The 18,876-nt window shown below is 41.4% G+C and overlaps 1 protein-coding gene across 1 annotated transcript in view; it reads left to right on the forward strand.

Annotated features, from left to right (window-relative positions):
- Positions 1–18,876, forward strand: part of myripb (myosin VIIA and Rab interacting protein b) — a gene marked incomplete at both ends in the record, with an annotated part of 98,698 nt that overhangs the window by 56,699 nt on the left and 23,123 nt on the right. Inside the window, one exon of the mRNA XM_083901546.1 lies at positions 17,362–17,498. Within this exon, the coding sequence (XP_083757672.1) occupies positions 17,362–17,498 (137 nt within the window). The remainder of the gene's footprint in view (positions 1–17,361; positions 17,499–18,876) is intronic.

Consider the following 18,876-nt stretch of genomic DNA (forward strand, 5'->3'; position numbering starts at 1 on the left):
CTCCTTCTCATTGCACCTCCTCTCCCATTTTTCAGTGCTTTAAATGAGGCTTAGTTGTTGCTTTGCTGCAGCGCTGACTGCACTCTGCTCACCTTGTTTGTCATGATTTCCCACCTGGGCGAGGAGAGCTGTTTGATCTCATTTGTTTAAAATCCTTAGATGTTATTAAGTCTCCTGAATTAGCAGGTTGATGCTGACCATCTCTCTCTGTACTTGTGTTCTTGCCCCCGTCTGCAACAATCATAGTGCACCCTGGGAAGGTCTTGCATATTTTTATTGCCTTACTTGTGCTATATTTTGCAACCACTGTTGTTTGACATGTACTGTTGCAGTTCCTAGATTTTTCTGGGATTATGTTTGTTGTGTTGAACAAAGCAGAAAAGAAAACGGACACATTTGATTTTCCATGCACTAACATTGGGAATAAATCATGTGTCAGTTTTCCAATAAACAGCCAGCCAACCTTCCAACACTCATTTGCCGTCAAACTGTTTCTGCTGCAGAGAACGACGTGACGGATATGTGCCTCAACTTGCTACCCAAATTATGCATCCACTTGATAGATGAATGCTTGCATTTTACCATTATTAAGAGTTCTGAAGCTGACATTCCACACAGCGCTTGCCAGCAGGTAGCTGCATTTCCTCTGAAAAACCCAGTCACCCAGATCCACCAATAGGAATCCGTGATTCTTTCCCTCCCTCTGTCTTTTGGGCTGTTTGTTCAGAGCAGCAGCCGGGGAACGATACTAGGGATGCTTTTTGATTCAAAGAGGATCAAAGCAGCAGTTCATACCAAGACAGCCAATGGGAGAGACATTGAAGTGGTAGAGCAGCCACATATAGTATGCATGCATTCTGATGTATACCCAGTGGGCACACACATCCAAACACAGAGTGAAACACTGAGTCCACACTCACACAAATACACAACCTGGTGAACAATTGCATCACACAGTGTAAATGTGTCCACTTTGGAAAGACATTTTATGGAGGTACCTTATTCTCCAGGTCCAGGGATTATTGTCTTCTGATTGCTTTGTCAATTATGTTGAAATGGCATAATTACCGTCTTAGCAGGAGTACGAAACACTAAGTACTGCAATACTAAGGCAACAAAAGCACTTTGGTTGACATTAAGATCTCGCTGTCTGTTAATACATTGGGGCTCGAGTCTCTGCAGACTTTCTGCTGGAGAGAACAGAGGATGTCGTTTGGCTCAGGCTCAATCTCAGTTTCCTCCCAAACAATAGTCTTAATTTATGTTTACAATCTATACATTTTTGCGCTGGTTATTCATTCTGTTAATCTCTATTCTGTTTAATTTACAATGATTGGATTAGTGTGTGCATCATACAGTATGTTTACACTGGAGGAAAAGTTAGTCTCGGTAAAACCAGAGCGATAAAAATGTTTTATTCTGACTGAAAAGGTGATAAATCGAATTTCTCACCCAGATTTGAATATGTGAAGGTTCCTGCATGCAGATTTGGGGATTACACTTTAAATTGACCGTATGTGTGAGTGTGAGGGTGGATGCTTGTTTGTCTCTACATGTTGGCCCTGTGATGGACTGGCAATCTGTCCACCTTTCGCCCTTTTGTCAGCTGGGATTGGTACCAGCGCCCCCTGCGACCCCCATATAGAGGAGATAAATGAATGGATGGTAAGAAAACTCAGAATGTCTCTCAACATCCTCACAACTAAAGCCCGAAAACCAGAAAACGCCTAATACAGATACACTTTAAGAAGCCATACTCTATAATGTATTGCTATCTACCACAGTGGAGGCTGACACACTTCAGTCAATAGATTCATTCCCCACTAGTGCTTGTATCCTGGGACAAGGGCAGGAGTTCATCGAACAGCAACTGTAGCTCAGGTTAACGGTGCATGGAAACATATTGATTAACAAGGGACTCCAACAATGTGTTTGACTTTAATTGAAACCTTTAAGACTTCTGCTTATTTGCATCGGTGTGCATTGACTTACGCATTCGTGCCATGAGTAGGATTCACTTCACGATTCATATCATCTCATCACTCTAGGTTATTGCTGCGTTTTGCCACTCTATGCCATTTGTGTCAAGTGTCTCTGCAGCGATGAGTCACAGAAGCCCCTGCAGGGTCAGTAGTGATCCATGTATTGACGTCTTTTGAATGACAGTCTTCGAATGTTTTCTCTGAGTCCCACCCCATCCTCCACTCTTATTCTCTCATTCCCTCATATCTGCATTCCTCTGGGAAGCATCCAATGATTTTTCACGCCACCAAACAACCACAGGATGAAAATCTGCACCCTCTGTTTGTGTTTACTGCAACACTTTCTGGAATATACACATCTTGGGTGAATTGGTTTCAGTGAACACTTTTCGTCAGCCAGGACTGACTGTGTACGTGAGTGAGTTTGACATCCTCTGAACCTGCCTGCTTCCCCTTTCTCACTTTGGTAGATATTAGACTCTCCGTCTACCTGCAGTGGACATGCACCCATGTAATGGCTTTGCCTGGTGTCAGCGCCTCAAAACACCTGCAGGCGGATAAACACATCTCTGCAGTCTGCATCCACACACACACACACACACACACTCATCCTCTCTCAGACACACAGATATAACACAACATGTAGGACAAATTATCGACTGTGAAAAGCAAATGTACACAGACACAGGGAATGTGAGTGCGAACGCACCGAATGAAACAAACACGGGGAAACAAACAAGAGCGCGAAGGAAGGATTGACTCAGAGCGTTGGCTACACACATCTTTGGATAAGCTCGTCATGCTTGCTAATCCTTTTCTTCACCACCTCCACACGGCACAAAATATACATCACACAACCTCCAGCTCCATCCTGCCTTAATGAGATGTTCCTATTTTACTGAATGGTACCCATTGGTATCCAAGTTTTTGAAACAGTATCAAAAACAGTATAACTGTGGACACTGCAAATAAATGGTATGTGTCCCATAAACAACCTGATGCCCCTTTATTGCATTTTAGCTGTTCTGATAGTGCTTCTAGGCAACTACATGGAAGAAATTTGTAATTTTTTCAGATTTAAATGTGATCTCGTTTTTCAGTGAAGGGCATAAGCAACAGTGCACAGTACACGTGTGTCCATCCTCTGGGTTCCTCAGTCTCTTCCGGCGTTGGCTTCACCCTCAGATGGAGAGTCTCACCTTGATGTCTGCACTGATCTCACTCAGAGGTCATTGATAATGATCAAACAATTTCTACTTGAAGGCAACGAGAGAGGGAGAGAGAGAGAGAGAGAGAGAGAGAGCCCTGGCCTATCTCTTCCCCTTCATGGCTTCAATTACTCCATATGACAACATTAGTATGAATAATGCAGCGGTCCTTTGCCCTGGCCTGGAGTGTTACAGTACGAATGTCAGTGAATGTGTCAGTGTGACATGAGAGCAGAGGTTGTTACGATGGATCAAAGCCACGCTGGAATGAAAACAGCGGCTGAAACTGCTGCTAACCGGTCATTCAATCTGTGTGAAACTTGTACGATCCCCTCAACATGTAGCCTCGTGTGATCCTTGGTTTTAGCTGCCATTATTATTATTATTATTATTATTATTCTCTGCTTATGTTTTATATACTGTTTATGATGGAGCTTATTTGCCCTGGGATGTTTTTGCCTCAGGCTTCTCTGATGCTAATGAGTCATAAATGGGTAATTAAAATGGCAGTTAATGTGTAGTTTGTAAAAAAATCTTACAATCTAAGCACAAGGCGGAATATTTTGTCCACTCACACCGAGGTAAACTCCTCCCAGGGCGAAATCGTGGTCTGTAAATCATGCACAGTAGAGTTGACTGTCAAAAGGGCCATCGGTTGATGGATGGCATTGTATTTCATCTATACAGCATCCATCTCCACATGCAATCTGTTATCCTCACACCTCCTTTACACCATCACCCTTTTCCCATAGTTTCTCTCTCCTATGATCTCCAGCCTGATTATAAAGGAGCCCTCTGTGCATGACCACACCGTCACACTCTGACTAACATCACATACATCAAACAGGAACGTCGTTTAAATGTTGCAAGTCTTCACATTTGCGTGCCCCGGTAAAGTTTCAACATCAAAATGTGATGTATTTATTTAACTTTGTGTTATGACAGTTTGAAAAAAAGTGCAAAGTAGAGAAACAAGGGCAAAGCAAACAAAAACAAATAGATACAAAAACCTACAAAGAGCAATGGAATTCCAACTCAAGCCAAAAAAAACACAGTTTGTTTCTCCTCCCCTGTTGTTGAGCCGTCGCCCTCTCAGTCTGTGTCATCCGTCTCTGTCACTCCGAATCACTGATGGCACAGGGACAAACACGGTTAATGGGGAATGCGTGTTTGCCTGTTTTGCGTGCGTGTCTGCATGCATCTGGTACATTTAACGTATTTGTGCGCTTGTGTGTTTTGTTTGTGATCTGTGTGCTGAGCATCAATGATTCATCGCCATCCGTCTCCCACACCCTGTCTGCCAGACCGGGTTGGCTGTTGTTTGCTTGATACGAGAGCTCAAGTTGTGGTCACATTGTGGCCTCAGTGCAGTGAAGCTGCGCTGAGAAATGGATGTCATGTATCAGACGGAGGTAAGAAAGAGTCAACAGATTATATATATATTAAAAAGTGTATGGGAGTTATGAAGTTTGTTGTGTCACGACTGGAATATTTACCTTTGATTTTCACACAGTTTTTTCTTGCCGTCTCCTGGCCATGCAAATGAGCGCGCTGAGTAATGGTGATGCTGATTTGTGAGTCAACTGGATTTATCACTGAAACAGGAAAGGCATCCATTACTTTTAATGCAGCTCCAGTAAAAGACAAAAAAAAAAAAAAAACATTTTTATGTGATGTGTCTGGACAACAACACTGTCTGGCTTCCTGATCTGTAAACATGGCCAATAATGCACGTCAGCTGAAAAGTGAGGCAGCGTCACCAGGGATAGTCATCAGAGCACCGACACCCCGTCACCCCTGCCCGACGGGCTTTTCATCTGTGAGCTGTGTGCGAGGGAGCTGTAGCATTGTTCTCTTCTTCTGTGGTCGGGATGCGTCTTATTCCCTGCGTCCAGACTTGTACCGCTGGTTAAGTGGGATGCTACAGTTAACCTGACTAAGTGTGAGTGCAGCAGAACTGCTTAACATAATATGTTAATTATACTGTTGAATTAACAGCCCTAAGGTTTCGAAACAAACGGTTCAGCCACTGCTGAGAACGCTGGGTTTTATTGTATTCTCGGGCTCTGCAAGTGCTCTGAAAAAGCCTGGAATCGTTGCGTAAGGATCCCGTCTCCCGAACAACAGATCCGCCTGTTAAAGCGATGTTTTGATAATGAGTAGCAGTCCGTCCACCGTTCCAGAGGGGGGAGCTGCGCTTCTGAGAGCTGACGTGCTAATTACGTCACTTCCAGGTACCTGGCCAATCACAAGACAGTTAGGAAAGCTCTCGTTGGCTGGCCAATCACAACACAGTTCTGTCTTCTGGTGGTGAGATTTCGGTCTGAAACAACTAGAGCTTCAGCGAGGAGAGATTTTGATCGGCTTGTTTGCAGCAACTAGGAGGTTTTTGACCATAAAAACAAGTTAATGTATGAAAGTAGACCTCCATACAACTCAAATATATGTGCAATAGCACCACTCTATGGAAGCTTTAAAACTTGAAACTTTGACTTTGTGCAAGGTCAAGTTGTGAGTAACGGCTAATGCCGACTGCTGTGCAATGAGCCAACAGACTGAAAACAACTCATCACAGCAGTTTTAACTGCTATTTAAAATACAACTGCCTTCTAATTACCCATCATTCCCCTTTATGACTTCTAATAATTTATGCATCCTCAACCGTATCTCGTCTCCTAGGTGGAGATAACTCTCCAACAATCTTGCGTGTTTTCCTCTCTCTGAAACTTCCTGTGTCTCCTCTCGAATTTCCCATTTGTTATTCAAATGAAAGTTGCTTTTTGAATTTAATGATAGAGTTGTCTGCATTTTACATTTTATGCAGACAGGCACAGTGGAGAATAAATAGCTGGAGTTGGACAAGAGCAAGAGAGAGCGCCACAGAGAATGTGCCCTAAACATTTGGTGATCCGGTCACCCCACATTAAAGCTTTTAGAGGTTTAATCATTCTTGGCCTATAATGCACGCACATTAGTTATCTTCTCCAGAAGAGCACTGTATTGCCTGCATCTTAATTGTGCACAGTTTTGCCCATAAATCGATGTTTTATGCAGCTTCTTTTGCATTAAATATATTATGCAAACGCCATCTCTCTGGTCCAGACATGGCCACTATGCACATTGAGGCTCTGTTCCCAGGAGCTCTTGCTACTGTTATTGTAAGAAAAACATTTCAATGCCACAGTTATGAGTCACTTGCTTTGTTTGATTAAAATATTCATAATTCTGATGTACACGATAGAACTGCTTGACGTCAAGCAGTTTCCTTTTTCCTTGTATTTAATATGCTTTCTATGCACATGTTCTTATACAAACTACATCAATGTGACTTAAGGTGTTTGTCGGCAGCATGATAAACACTAATTTGTGAAAAAGGAAACATTTGGCTGCATGACGGGCAGTCCGAGTGAGAATTTAATCATTTTGGAAATCAAAGACAGGAGACAGAGCCAGAGAAACTGCTGTTCCAGTGATAATCTTAGTTTTTAGCTGGTCTTGTTTGGTTAACGTGATTGGAACTGCTCCCAGGATGAAGGCAGCCAGAGGCTTGTTGGGAAAGAGGGGGCCATTCACTGGCTTCTTAATTGCTTGGCCTCTTCTTTGAACTACCTTTCCGCCAATGAAACACACTCGAGATATTGGAGCACGCACAGTGCCTTCTTGCATGATCACAGATGACCACAATAGGAGCGATTTAAAAGGCTTTATGTGTATCAGAGGGAAACCAGAGATCTTCTCTGGCAACTTCATTCATACTATTCATGGAATGCCCTTTCAAATTGAGCCAAATGTGCTGGTGTCACTGATCAGATCTGTGGATATGGATTTTTGAAACTGTTTGCTTGTCTGGGTCTTTCTTTTCCCTTGTGTCTGAAATCCAGACACAAAGAATCGACATGTTTTATTTGACAGACTACAATCTGCACTGAAAACACTTAAAATATTCAGGGTTGATCTCAATGGCCCCCGCTGGTGTATGTTGTAAATAACATTGGTACGAGAGATTTCTTTAAAACCAATGATGACTTTGTTGCATATGCATCCTGAAGCATCATTAATCTATAGTCTGTTGACGAAGAAAGAGTTTTGCAGTCATGTTCCTTTGCACGAGGTGAACTTTGACATTTCCATTCCGATCGACCAGGTCACAGTAAAGGTCATTGCTTTGGACAACAAGGGCTGCCGTAAATATCAAACCTTGATGTCTGGAGCTGCTGCAAAACACCCTGAAAAAGCCTCATTTACAGCGTCCTGGCTTATCACAAACACAGAAAGAGGGAGAGAGAGAGAGACACTCCAAGGGATCTTAAAAAAGAGGCTGTGGCCAAAGTTGCTTTCACTGCTTCCCCCGCTTTTCCATTGAAGATCAATTCACAGAGATTTAACGGACCGGGGATGAGCTTTGAAAAGAGGCTTCTAAATATAGATCCCAAGGAACCACATGCGAGTCGACACAATAACCTTTTTTTGCTCAAAATGCTTATCGTGTCCTTCATTCCCCTTCCCGTCTGCTGCATGTCCTCATCTGTCCTCATTTCCCGCTCATCAGTCTTTAACAGGTGACAGCAGCAGTATATATAGTGCGTGCTCTGGTGTTGTCAGGATGTTGTATTTTGCTTTCTGGTTTCAGTGCAATATTGTCTGGCAGCGTCAGTGTGCTATCTCCCTGTTGTGTTTGTTCTATTAGTCTCCACTCGCCGACCACTTTCCATTTTGCATAGTACAAACATTCAGGTAGCATTATCATACTGAGCTGTGCTTTGATTACTGAGCGCGTAGACGCGTAGTGTCCTGAAGAGCATTCCCCCGGAGGACACGTGTATGTTTGTCTTTTTGATGTGTTAGCACACAGAAGAATCTCAGCCACAAAATGAGTCATCCCCAAAAAACGAGGAAAATAGGACATTTTGGTTCACCCGTTGTGTAATCTCTTAAAATCTCTTAAATAACCCAAACTTTGACCCCAAAAAAAAAACATACAGAATGCCAGTTGAGATTTACTTCAAATTTCAACATTTGTACTTCTTTTTACAAGACGAGTAATAAATTATGTTATGACAGATATTTGCCTCTCCCAGCCTCCAGTTATATTGAATGATTTAGGTTTCACATAATTGCTCAGATAAATGCTGCAGGGAGCTGCAGCTTGTATTATTCACACAGAATAACCCGATGGAGAAAGACTTAAGTGGTGGAAACATAACTGCATTATGTCCTCTTACTACAGTTCCCACATTGCTACATTTTAACCTGTGCTTCTGTGCATGCTAAGCCCCCGAAAATGTGCAGAAGCAGATTATCTCACTTTTCCACATGAGGCCAGTGTGTGTTTTCATTTCATTGGCAGAGGGTTTTTGTTTCACTCAATATCATACCTCAGAAATGACCCACATGTGACATCTGACCAGCGGTCAGTGGAACCAAAAAGTGTTGTCCTCGCTTTCAGCTAATTCTCTCAACTGTCTGGATTATTCTGTTAAGACTTCACATTAAATTATACTCTATTCTGCGCAGAATGACAGTAAAAATTAATATGGGTGTTGGTGTTGCACTGCAGGCACATAGTTATGAAAAGTAGTCATTTGATTAGACATCTCAAATTCCAGATTGTTTAATAGGAATTGATATTTCAATCGCCCGAAGAATTCATCATCCCACTTGATTTTTGAGTATTCACATCTGTTCCACTCAGTTGTGTGCCAACCGAGGATCAATTTCACTTCATAAACAGCTAAATTGCTTGAAATGAAAACTGAAACAACCACTGCAACTTTCAGCTGCACTTTTAACTGTGATCTAAACGTCTACACTTATAAATATAAATGCAGTGGCATGGTGAATCGTGGCTTTGAAGTTGAAAAAAATACTGTGGTCAGCAGTGGTCATGTCAGATGAGGCAACATGAATATTGAATTTTCTGTGATTGCCTAAGCTTCAAATGTGCCGATGGTAGGTAAAGGAGTTTTTACAAATGTATGACAGGATGCTAACTTTTGGTCTTGCGATGTTTTTGGATTGGAATTTGGTACTTTGATCAGTTGTGTGATGTTTATCTGCCTTTTAATGTACCTGTCCTGACTGTGTCCAGGAAAGTGGATCACTGTCTGAAGAATGTCACCAGGAAACACTTCAACAACACACTGCTCTACCGAGAAACACAGAGCGAAAAGAGAGTTGTGTGGAGCTGTTAGGGTTAATCACCAGTGTGTGAACTGATCTGACAATGGTTTGAATGAAACACGTATTTGTCTATATTTTAAAAATTGCACACGACAGCTTTGACATTGACACCTAGGGTGCATTTGTAACCGGCCCTTCTTAATCAAACCGTAGTTCGTTTACGCTGATGCGCACCAAAAAAAGCGAACTCTGCTCCGCCTTAAAAATTCTCAGGAAGCTGACGACAACGCAGGGCATTGTGGGTCAACACAACGAAAACATATGTGCATGTAGAACAATTGCATAAAACAAATAATAAGAAAAACCCAACACCGATAGGATTTGATGCAGCTCCATGTTTTGCTCTTATTTGGCGAACAGATGAGCGAGTTTTCTTGTTCATTGTTTGTCTTCACCTTCAGTAATTCTTAATGCAGCGCCGCCTCAGGCGAGGAGGGGAAGACATTATTCAAAAGGTTTGGTTCGTTACACTAAAGTGCACCGTGAAAGCGTGAAGGCAAACTCGGACGGGCAGTCAAGCAGACTATTAGGTGTGAAAATGAAGAAACTCCAGTTTACCTTACTCCAGTCTGCCTGTCTTTGGGTGTGTGGGTGGAAGTAGGACTACCCAGATAAAGGATAAACATGAGGATGAACATGAAAACCTGGCCCTGGTCAAATGAGTATCCGAACCCGAGAAGCTTCTTGCTGTGAGCCACCTGTGCTAAACACCTGTGAACATAATAGGACAAAATGTTTCACCTAAAGAACCGAACAAGTCATATTTAATCTCAGTTATCATTGATTAGCTGATACAGTATATAAGTAATATTGGTTGTGAAAAGGTGGACCAGTGTAGGTCAGACTCTCTGACTCCTAAAACCTCTGCTTTAGAAAACCAGACACTGGGTGAGCAGTTTGCAATTCCCTCTATCCATGCTCTGTCTGAGAGCTCTGTGGCTCCGTATAACTCATCCGCGGTCTTCCATACTGTGCCACATGAACGCTCATCTGTAACACCCTGGATGGTGACGGTCTGAAGAGAGTGCGGTGATAAAAAAAAAGGGAGAGAGAAATGGGGGTAAAAGACAGAGATGGGAGGAGAAACTAAAGATGACAGCTTAAGGTCTCGAGATAAAGAGCTGGTAGGAGGGAGAGATAGCGGAGTAAATTGCCTGTCTGCTGCCTGGAGCTGTGCTGCTCCTAAATCTGGGCTTTTTTACAGATGAAGGTATTAGTGTAGGGAATGTGGTGTAATTTAACAGAAACCCTTACTGTGGACCTGTAGTAGCTATCCAGGTTAAATGTTACAGTGCAAACTCAAACTGCCATGGAACACATGCAGCATGTAAATATGTCTACAGTCACAGAGGTCTGTTAATTTAATGACCCCCTGCTCTGTATGGGAGAGTCCGCCAGCTGCTGCGTTATAGAAATAGACGCTCTCTATAGACTACTGGTGTGGTTGTGCACTGTAAAATGCAGACATGTGTCTAAATGAGCAATAACCTGGCTGCTTTAACATGTATTTAAAGGTGCATTATGTAATAAATCTAAAGCAACTGGCCATAAAATCCTCCTAATATGTTACAGTGACTCAGGAATAATGTTCATATGACAAACTGAACTCACCAAAAACAACACTATTTGCATTAAAAAAATATTTTGATTTGCAGAAAAAATATTTTCTGCAAATCATGTTAATGTTTTTTAATCATGTTTTGGCATGTGGCGCCACCTACTGCCATCTACCAATCATTGCAGTCAGTAGAGTCTCAGCTGTACCTCAGTATTTTGAATTTGAATGTAGTAACCGTTTTTGGCCACATTCTTACATAAGGCACCTTTAAATTTTAATGTCATGGAATAAGAGTGGAAAGAGGAGTTCGAAAGTCCAACTAATTACAGGATGACTTGTTTATGTATTCCTTTACTTCTAAATCTAAATGGCTATCACAGCAGGCAGGTCATCAATATTCCAGCTGCTTCCTGGAAAAGGTTATATGCAATTCTGCCGCAGTAAAGCGAGTAACCTCCTGCAAACCAGACACGGTTTTAAATCACGGCGACAGGTTAGGTGCAGCTGTGCTCAGGTTTGCTAAAAATGTCATAAGGCTTTTTAGCAGTTGACCTACAACCTTGCTATTTGTCCTTCAGCACCTTTCTGCCAAACACTGAATATATTTCCGGGGCGGGAGGTGTATCTTTGTTGTACAGCAGCACAGATGGCATAGCTCAGTGACAGTTTCTGCAATAAATATACAGTGCAATGGCTTGAATATGTCGTTTATGCATGCAGTATAATGAAGTTTGTTTTATTTGCATATTCTCAGCAGGAAGTAAACATTATGAAGTGTCACTCGAGTAAAATGCTCAGACACATCTCAGTGTTCTGCCCTAAAACTAACGTTCACAGCACGCATACAGTAAATTGTCTTTTTTTCCCCCCCAACTTCTCCCTCTGGCATAAAGCTGCTCAGAAATGAACAAAATACACAACGCAGCAAAAAAAAAAAGCTATTAATTCCTGTTTGTTGTTAGATCTTCTTTGAGTCCTAATAACAGAAATGAATCACAACTAACATCACACCCCCCGACGACTGTGCGCTGGATTTGTTTTTTGAGAACACTTTTAGAGAACAGTTCAAAATATTTGTGTAGCTGATGTCAGTGAAGACTATTGATCGAGGAAAGTGTGTTACATTTGAACCGCTCCTGACGGCCGTAAATGCTGCTCTGACCTGTGACTGCCCTTTGGCTTAGAGAAGATACAAATCTTTATTCAGGGATTTGCAACTTCATGAAGTATCATCATCAACACTTTTAATGTACTTTTCATAGCCTGAGCGTTTATGAGCCTCACTGGGAACATTTACAAAGCTTTTGAGGACTACAAAATAAACACAAGGTGTGATTTATCCTCTCTCTCTCTCTCTCTCTCTCGCTCTCATTTTACACAGCTGGTTATTGATATTGGAGGAATGGTGTTCCAACACTTATGAGAAGATATAACTGCAATCAGCAAGAAATAATATACACACAAACATGTGCTAGATTTATGCAGGTTTAAACTGCCTCTGGGATTCGTCTCATTGTATAAAGAATAAATAGCTGAAGGTTTTAGACACAACATTTCTCCTCCATATTTATTGTCTTTCCTGCATGTACAGTACAGAAAATATGCTGATGCTGGGTGTTTCACTTGTGTTGCGTCAAACTCGGCAAAACGCACCGGCTTCACAAATTCCCTTTGTCAACAGAGCCGATATACGAAGGCCCCGTCCAAATACCTCCCCTAACCCCACATTTTGCATGTTCACGTGTAGCTGGGAGCAAGGGGTAGCGCGATTTTCCCCTTATAATCAACCCTCAAAATGTAGTGAGCTCTGGTGCGGGCTCAAAACGAAGTGGAAGATAAAATGACCCATGATGCTTTGCGAATTCAGCGAGCCGGCTGATATTTTTCAACAAAAATGGTAGGGATGTGAATCTTTGGGTGGCTCACGATTCGATTCAATTCCGATTCTTAGGGTCACGATTCAATTCAAAATCGATTCTCGGTTCAACCGATTCGATTCATACGATTCTCGATCAAAAAATTTATAATGTCAGAAAATAACTTAAGATTTATGAAAGCAGCTAGCTAACTAGCTAGCTAGCAGCTATTTGCCGAGTGCTTCAAAAGAGTATGCCGAAACGCTCGCGATGCACTCGTCAAATAGCGGCTAGCTAGCTCTGCTACATCTGGGTAGATTTGTCAGCGTTTTGTGTGTGTTTTATGTGTGTACCGGCGTTCACTTGACCACGAATATATGTCAGATTTCAATCACATTCGTGATATAGCGTTTATGAGGACGGAGAAAAAACGGCGTTGACGGAGAAAAACAAACAGCTGGATCCACCGGCATTTTTCCTGAATGGAAATAGCGGCACACTCCACCGGTAGAATTGTCAACATGTGACGTAGGTTAGCATGTACGTTCACTACACTAATTTGTATATAGTGATGTCCCAATTCCATAGGGGTATTTGCGGTTGCTCCTGGCTTCCGAGAGATCTACAACAACAATCGTTCCCATCGGCATGCCTTGTCATGTCTAATTGTTTTCTTTTAACTAATGCTTAAAAGTTACCAGATAAGCCTCTAGGCTCCGGCTAGAGCTTTAATTTTTCATGAAATAGATGTTTGTTTTGTGCAACTTCGATTCAACTTCTGCAGCTTTTTTTTAAATTAAGACTTGAGGCTTGTAACATCAGGTACTTTGTTCTCACCCTGGCGCCGTGATCAATGTAATATTTTTGGACCTTATTCTACTTACAAGAGCAGTCACTCTGCCGGTCTTTAGAAGGGAAAAGAGTCTTTTTGATCTTCTGTTCGTCAGCCCCCAACTTTCTTACTTCTCTCTTTGCTCGTCTTTACAGCAGCATCAACAGAGGCTCCACCAATTCATCATCAAGTACAGAAAGCAGTATATGATAATATGTCCCTCTGTCAAGGGAGGTGGACACTCAGCGAAGGCAGGAACAGTTTTGTGCAGTCCTTCAACATATTCCTCTACGCTCAACATACTTTATTTAGGCCTCGTTTAGATGTGCAAATCCATCCTCTGAAGTGCAGAGAGCAAATGGTTTGGAGGGAAGAGAAGAGGATAATTAGGGAGGAGTTGGTCCTGAAGCCTGCACGCAGAGCTGAGCTATAAGGCAAGTGAAGAGATGAAGGAGAAATGGATAGATCCAGTGTCAGGAGACCATCCCCAGGAATCCCTCCTTCTTATTCATGCAGCAGCCGAAACATCAGGGAATCTCCCAGCCTCATTATGAAATGTGTACTTGCTCAAGTCCACACAGCAGTGCGGCTTTCGCTTGAAAGCCTGTGCTTATCTGCTCGACTCTCCTCCCTTCTTCTCTCTTTTTATCAGATCACTCTAGGGAAGCATTGTCATGCTTCATTCATCATTATGCCTCTCCCACTGTCCTAAATCCCACTCTTGTTTTTTTGTTTTTCTGGAAGGGATAGCTTGGCTAATTTCAGATTTTTGTGTTGGACAATACGGGAAACAGTGACGTTTGTATTTGGTTCTTTGTTTCTGGCTGACAGGCGATATGAGAGCGTCACAGCGGTATAAACTAAGCTCATTAAAAATGCACTTAAAGTGAGCATGTGCTGTGCATACTGATACTATAAATAGGCTTGTCAATTAACCATGACTACCAGACGGTAATTCTCCAATCATAGCGTAGCAACCGTAGCTAGGCACAGCATGCCAACAAAGAAGCATGGATCTGCAGTGACTTTATTATTTAACACATTTGAAAGTTAATGAAATTGTGTTTATTATATGTGTTGAAAGTTGAAAGTGCATATCTGGCTAACATAATGGTGTTTTTGCTTACTTACCCACTTCTAAAGATGACAAATTATCTGACCCAGTAAGACACAAACAACACAAGCACAAACTAGTGAGGAAAGCAGTTGTTTTTTCGGTGTACAGACTCCTTTGAATCAGTTAATTAAAAAGATTAGTTCAGTACATCCTGCATGACTAGAGCACAGACTCTCTCTGACAGTCACTGAACTAAAATGAAGCTGAACGGGTTGTGTTCATCGGCTTTCAGCAGTGCTGTTGCTAAATACACCAGACTTTTTTAGAAATGTACTTGCTAAATGTTGGAGATTAACGCATGTTTTTTCTGGATTTTTAAGTCTTTTTAACTGATCTACAGTTACGCATTGTTCGGTTTGATTCTCATGACTCTTCCAGTGGCAACATTCTCTGACCAATCAGTGTCCGGCAGTTCTGTCGATGTCACATTGTCGTTTCGGCTCAGCTGGCTTGGAACCTCACCAGAGCAGGTACCAAAAAAAAAGCACCAGGTGCCTGGTACTATCCCTCATGGAAAAGCAAAAAATTAAAAAGAGAACCAATCCAAGGCGTGCTGGAACTGTATAGTGGAAAAGCACCATTAGTTGTGCAGTCAAAAGAAGTGCCCTCTCTCACTGAACTCCCTTGCGATTGGTCAGATTCTCCTGTCACAGGCCATTTCCCCCAAGGCTATAAATGGAAGCAAGAGAAGGTCGAGTTCTCAGATTACTTGATTTACATTATCCTGAAAGGTTTAATCTGGAAATATTGATCAAAATGCCAGAACTACTGTGTGTTACCTGTACTCCACATTTAGAACTCTTACTGTTACAGTTGTGTGTCGCTGTTGTGGTTGTGTTGCAAACAGTCATTTAAAAGTAACGCCATGCAGAGTAACCTCTTTTTCAATGTTAGTCTTTGTGGCTTGGGCTCATTTTTAGAACAAATTTGACATTTTGTGTATGTATGTCTTTCTTAGATGTTGCCTCCTCGAAGCTTCATTGCTCTTCCTGATTCATTGCTGCACCAACTTTCCCCCCCATCGAGCCTTGTGGGAAATAAAATGGGCCAGACTTCTTCACTGGTGCTTGGCAGCCTCCATTAGAGTGACTAGGTTGACCCGTGGCATAAAATTAAGAAGGTTAGGCCCATTGAGCAGCCCAGCTGATAGTAGCAGAGGATAATAAATCTGCTGAGAAAGAGGGAGGCAGGAACGAGTTGGGGGGGGGGGGGGGTTAAGAAGGAGAGAAAGGATGGATGTGGCAGCCGATGCAGCCTCAGGGACACTTAGGATCCCTTTATTATCAGGGCTATTTTCACCCTCTTACTTCAATGGCTTGTCTTTCCACTGAGCAGAGGCATAAACATGCATACACACTCTTGCATATGCTGTGTGTATGCGATTAGTTTCTCCCTTTGACATGTTGTGCATGGCATGTTGTATTTTTTTTTGTTATGGATGAGTTTGACTCCTCTCTATATATAAGGTGTAAATATGACAAAATAGTTATGTTGTTGAAAAAAAGAGTTGGGCAATGACACTTTTAGCCAATGTGACTCAAACAGCTGCCGGATTTATACATATTTGCTCTATAATGTGTTTACAGCAGCAGTAATTGTACATATTTTATGCTCAGGAACTTTACTATTAGCTCCAGAGATGAGCCTGTTTTAATGTTACTCCAGACGAACACGGACTGCGTTTGATGTGTGAGCTCAGAGGAAGTGAGAATGGGGTTCATTTTGTGTTGTATCCCATTTATGAAAACGTAAAAAAGCATGTGCTTTGAAGTAAAACATCTTTTATGTGCGTGCTGATTTCTTTTGGTTGGATGATTATGGAAAAAATGAGTTGTGCTTTAGGATGTGAACTTTTGCTATATCAGATCTATCTATCTATCTATCTATCTATCTATCTATCTATCTATCTATCTATCTATCTATCTATCTATCTATCTATCTATCTATCTATCTATCTATCTTATTTTGCAGTATAACAAATGTCTGTGTATGACTATTGCTACTGTATAAACGGCATATATAGTACATGGTGCATGGATATAATTATTACATGGATATAATAATGACTAAATAATGACTAAATAGGTTCAGTGTTTGTGTTGACTAATGTGAACGACTGTAAAAGGGCAGCCTGACAGATTGAACAAATAGATGGCAGCGTTTCAAGCTATCTGACACAACACTGCTGCAGAGAGAGCATGTATTATTTAAGGCTTTCCATAACTCTCTCTATTATGAATATCTGCTGACTGTCTATAATCATTTGTATACTATGCTGATAAATGACATCCAAGCAGCCTGTCCACCAAGAAATGAGGGGGAAGTATGTGGCATCGCGTTAGAAAAGTTGTCATACAGGACCTTTATTAGCTTCATATCAAGGAGCTCAGATAATCACTGTGCTGCTAGACACATCAGAAAGGCTTTATTCTTTCTTAACTGATTGCAAAAGTCTGTTTAAATTTAAAATACACTGAGCAAATTCCAATCAAAGACTTGAATTTTAATTTAAAATCCTGTTTTGATTCTGCCAGTGACTTTGCCATCTGTTCTTTTTGCCTTAATGTTGTTGTTTTCTCCTCTTTCCCTCCTTCCTACTTTCCTTCTTTCCTTGTTTTACGACTGCAGGATTTTGAGAACACAGTCCCTGGAATGGTATTATAACAACGTGAAGAGTCGATTCAAGAGGTTTGGCAGTGCCAAGGTTTTGAAGACTCTGTACCGAAAGCACATTATCGAGAGAGGTGTGCTGTCTGATCTCCCAGGTAATGTTTTTTTTTTTTTTTAAATCAGCCACACATCACATTTGTGTATTGTTGTTGCTGTCTTTTTATTTTTTGTACATTTTTAATGATGCATCTCTAGGCAATATTGTGTCATTTGGTGATTAAAGCGAGGCACATAATATTAATCTCCCTCCACTTAAAACTAAAATGGCCTCTCTTGAGATTTTTTTTTTTCTACCGAGTGAAACCACAGACAAGCTCACTTGATTGCTCATTAGTTTGCTTTGTTAAATGATTGGTCACTTTGTTTCACACATCATGTTCTTTTGAAATTAATTACTTTTTCCATTGAAGCGAAGAGTTGTTTTTTTTCCCCACATACACTCATATCAAAGGCTCAGCCCAGTGTGAGTTTTAATTGATTTTAACACAACTATGTGTATGTATACATGTGTTATGTATAGTTGTGTTAAAATCAATGATGCATCTCTGGAAAAAAAATTGGGCAGATTGTAGACGAAATGATCGTATTCGGCCGGGTCGTAGGTTCCGACCGATGACGATTCGGAGCCTAAGCCAATAAAACCATGCATTGTAGAGGCTTTTACCTTCAGTTAAATGCCAATTTGATAAAAAAAAAAAAAAATTCTGGTGATATACTTGTTTTAACCTGGCAGATGGGACTAGATGGGATTACATGGATGAAGCACAACAGAAGGAATAAGTGAGTCCAGATTTGAGGATGATGTTCAGATGAGAGGATTTGTGTAGACTATTGACAAAAGTCAGGTGAAACTGCAAAACACACACATATACTATAAGCACCAAGTGTATTGAATTCTATAGCAGACGTTTATGCAGCATGACTCAAGTGTAGTTTGCAGAGTTAGAAAGCCAAACCTTTGATTTTCCCATCAACTGGCATTTTTTGACGTGTCACAATTCCCCGTGGAGCAAGCTTTTCTTGGACAAACACAATTTTTGTTATGACTGAAGCGTCTAATATTTTCTGCCCACTCGTTCTCTATTCTTCTCCTCTCCTTTCTCCTCTTATCATCTGTGGAGGACGGAGGAGGAGGAAGGGGAAGGGGGGATTTTCTGAATTGGCTGCTGGTTCCTCCAGCTCACATGAGCTCAGCAGATTAGACCAGTTCCAATTCCCAAATCACTGCTCCCTGGCTCACTGACCTTCCATGTGACTGCTGCTGGATATAGTGTTATTTGTGTGCATGTGTAAGGCCTGTATGTGTATCTGGATACGGAAGCTTCTGTCAGATATTTTGTTTTCTTGTTCAGGAAAAACCTCCGATTTATGAGCTGAGAAAGACGTTTTGTAGAGCAATGTCATTTTTTTTTTTTTTTTTCATCCTTCATCTACCTTTGTTATCTTATAAATCAAATCACACATAGTACGTCA

The sequence above is a fragment of the Microchirus variegatus genome (assembly GCF_963457635.1).
Source record: "Microchirus variegatus genome assembly, chromosome: 15".
Taxonomy (NCBI): Eukaryota; Metazoa; Chordata; class Actinopteri; order Pleuronectiformes; family Soleidae; genus Microchirus; species Microchirus variegatus.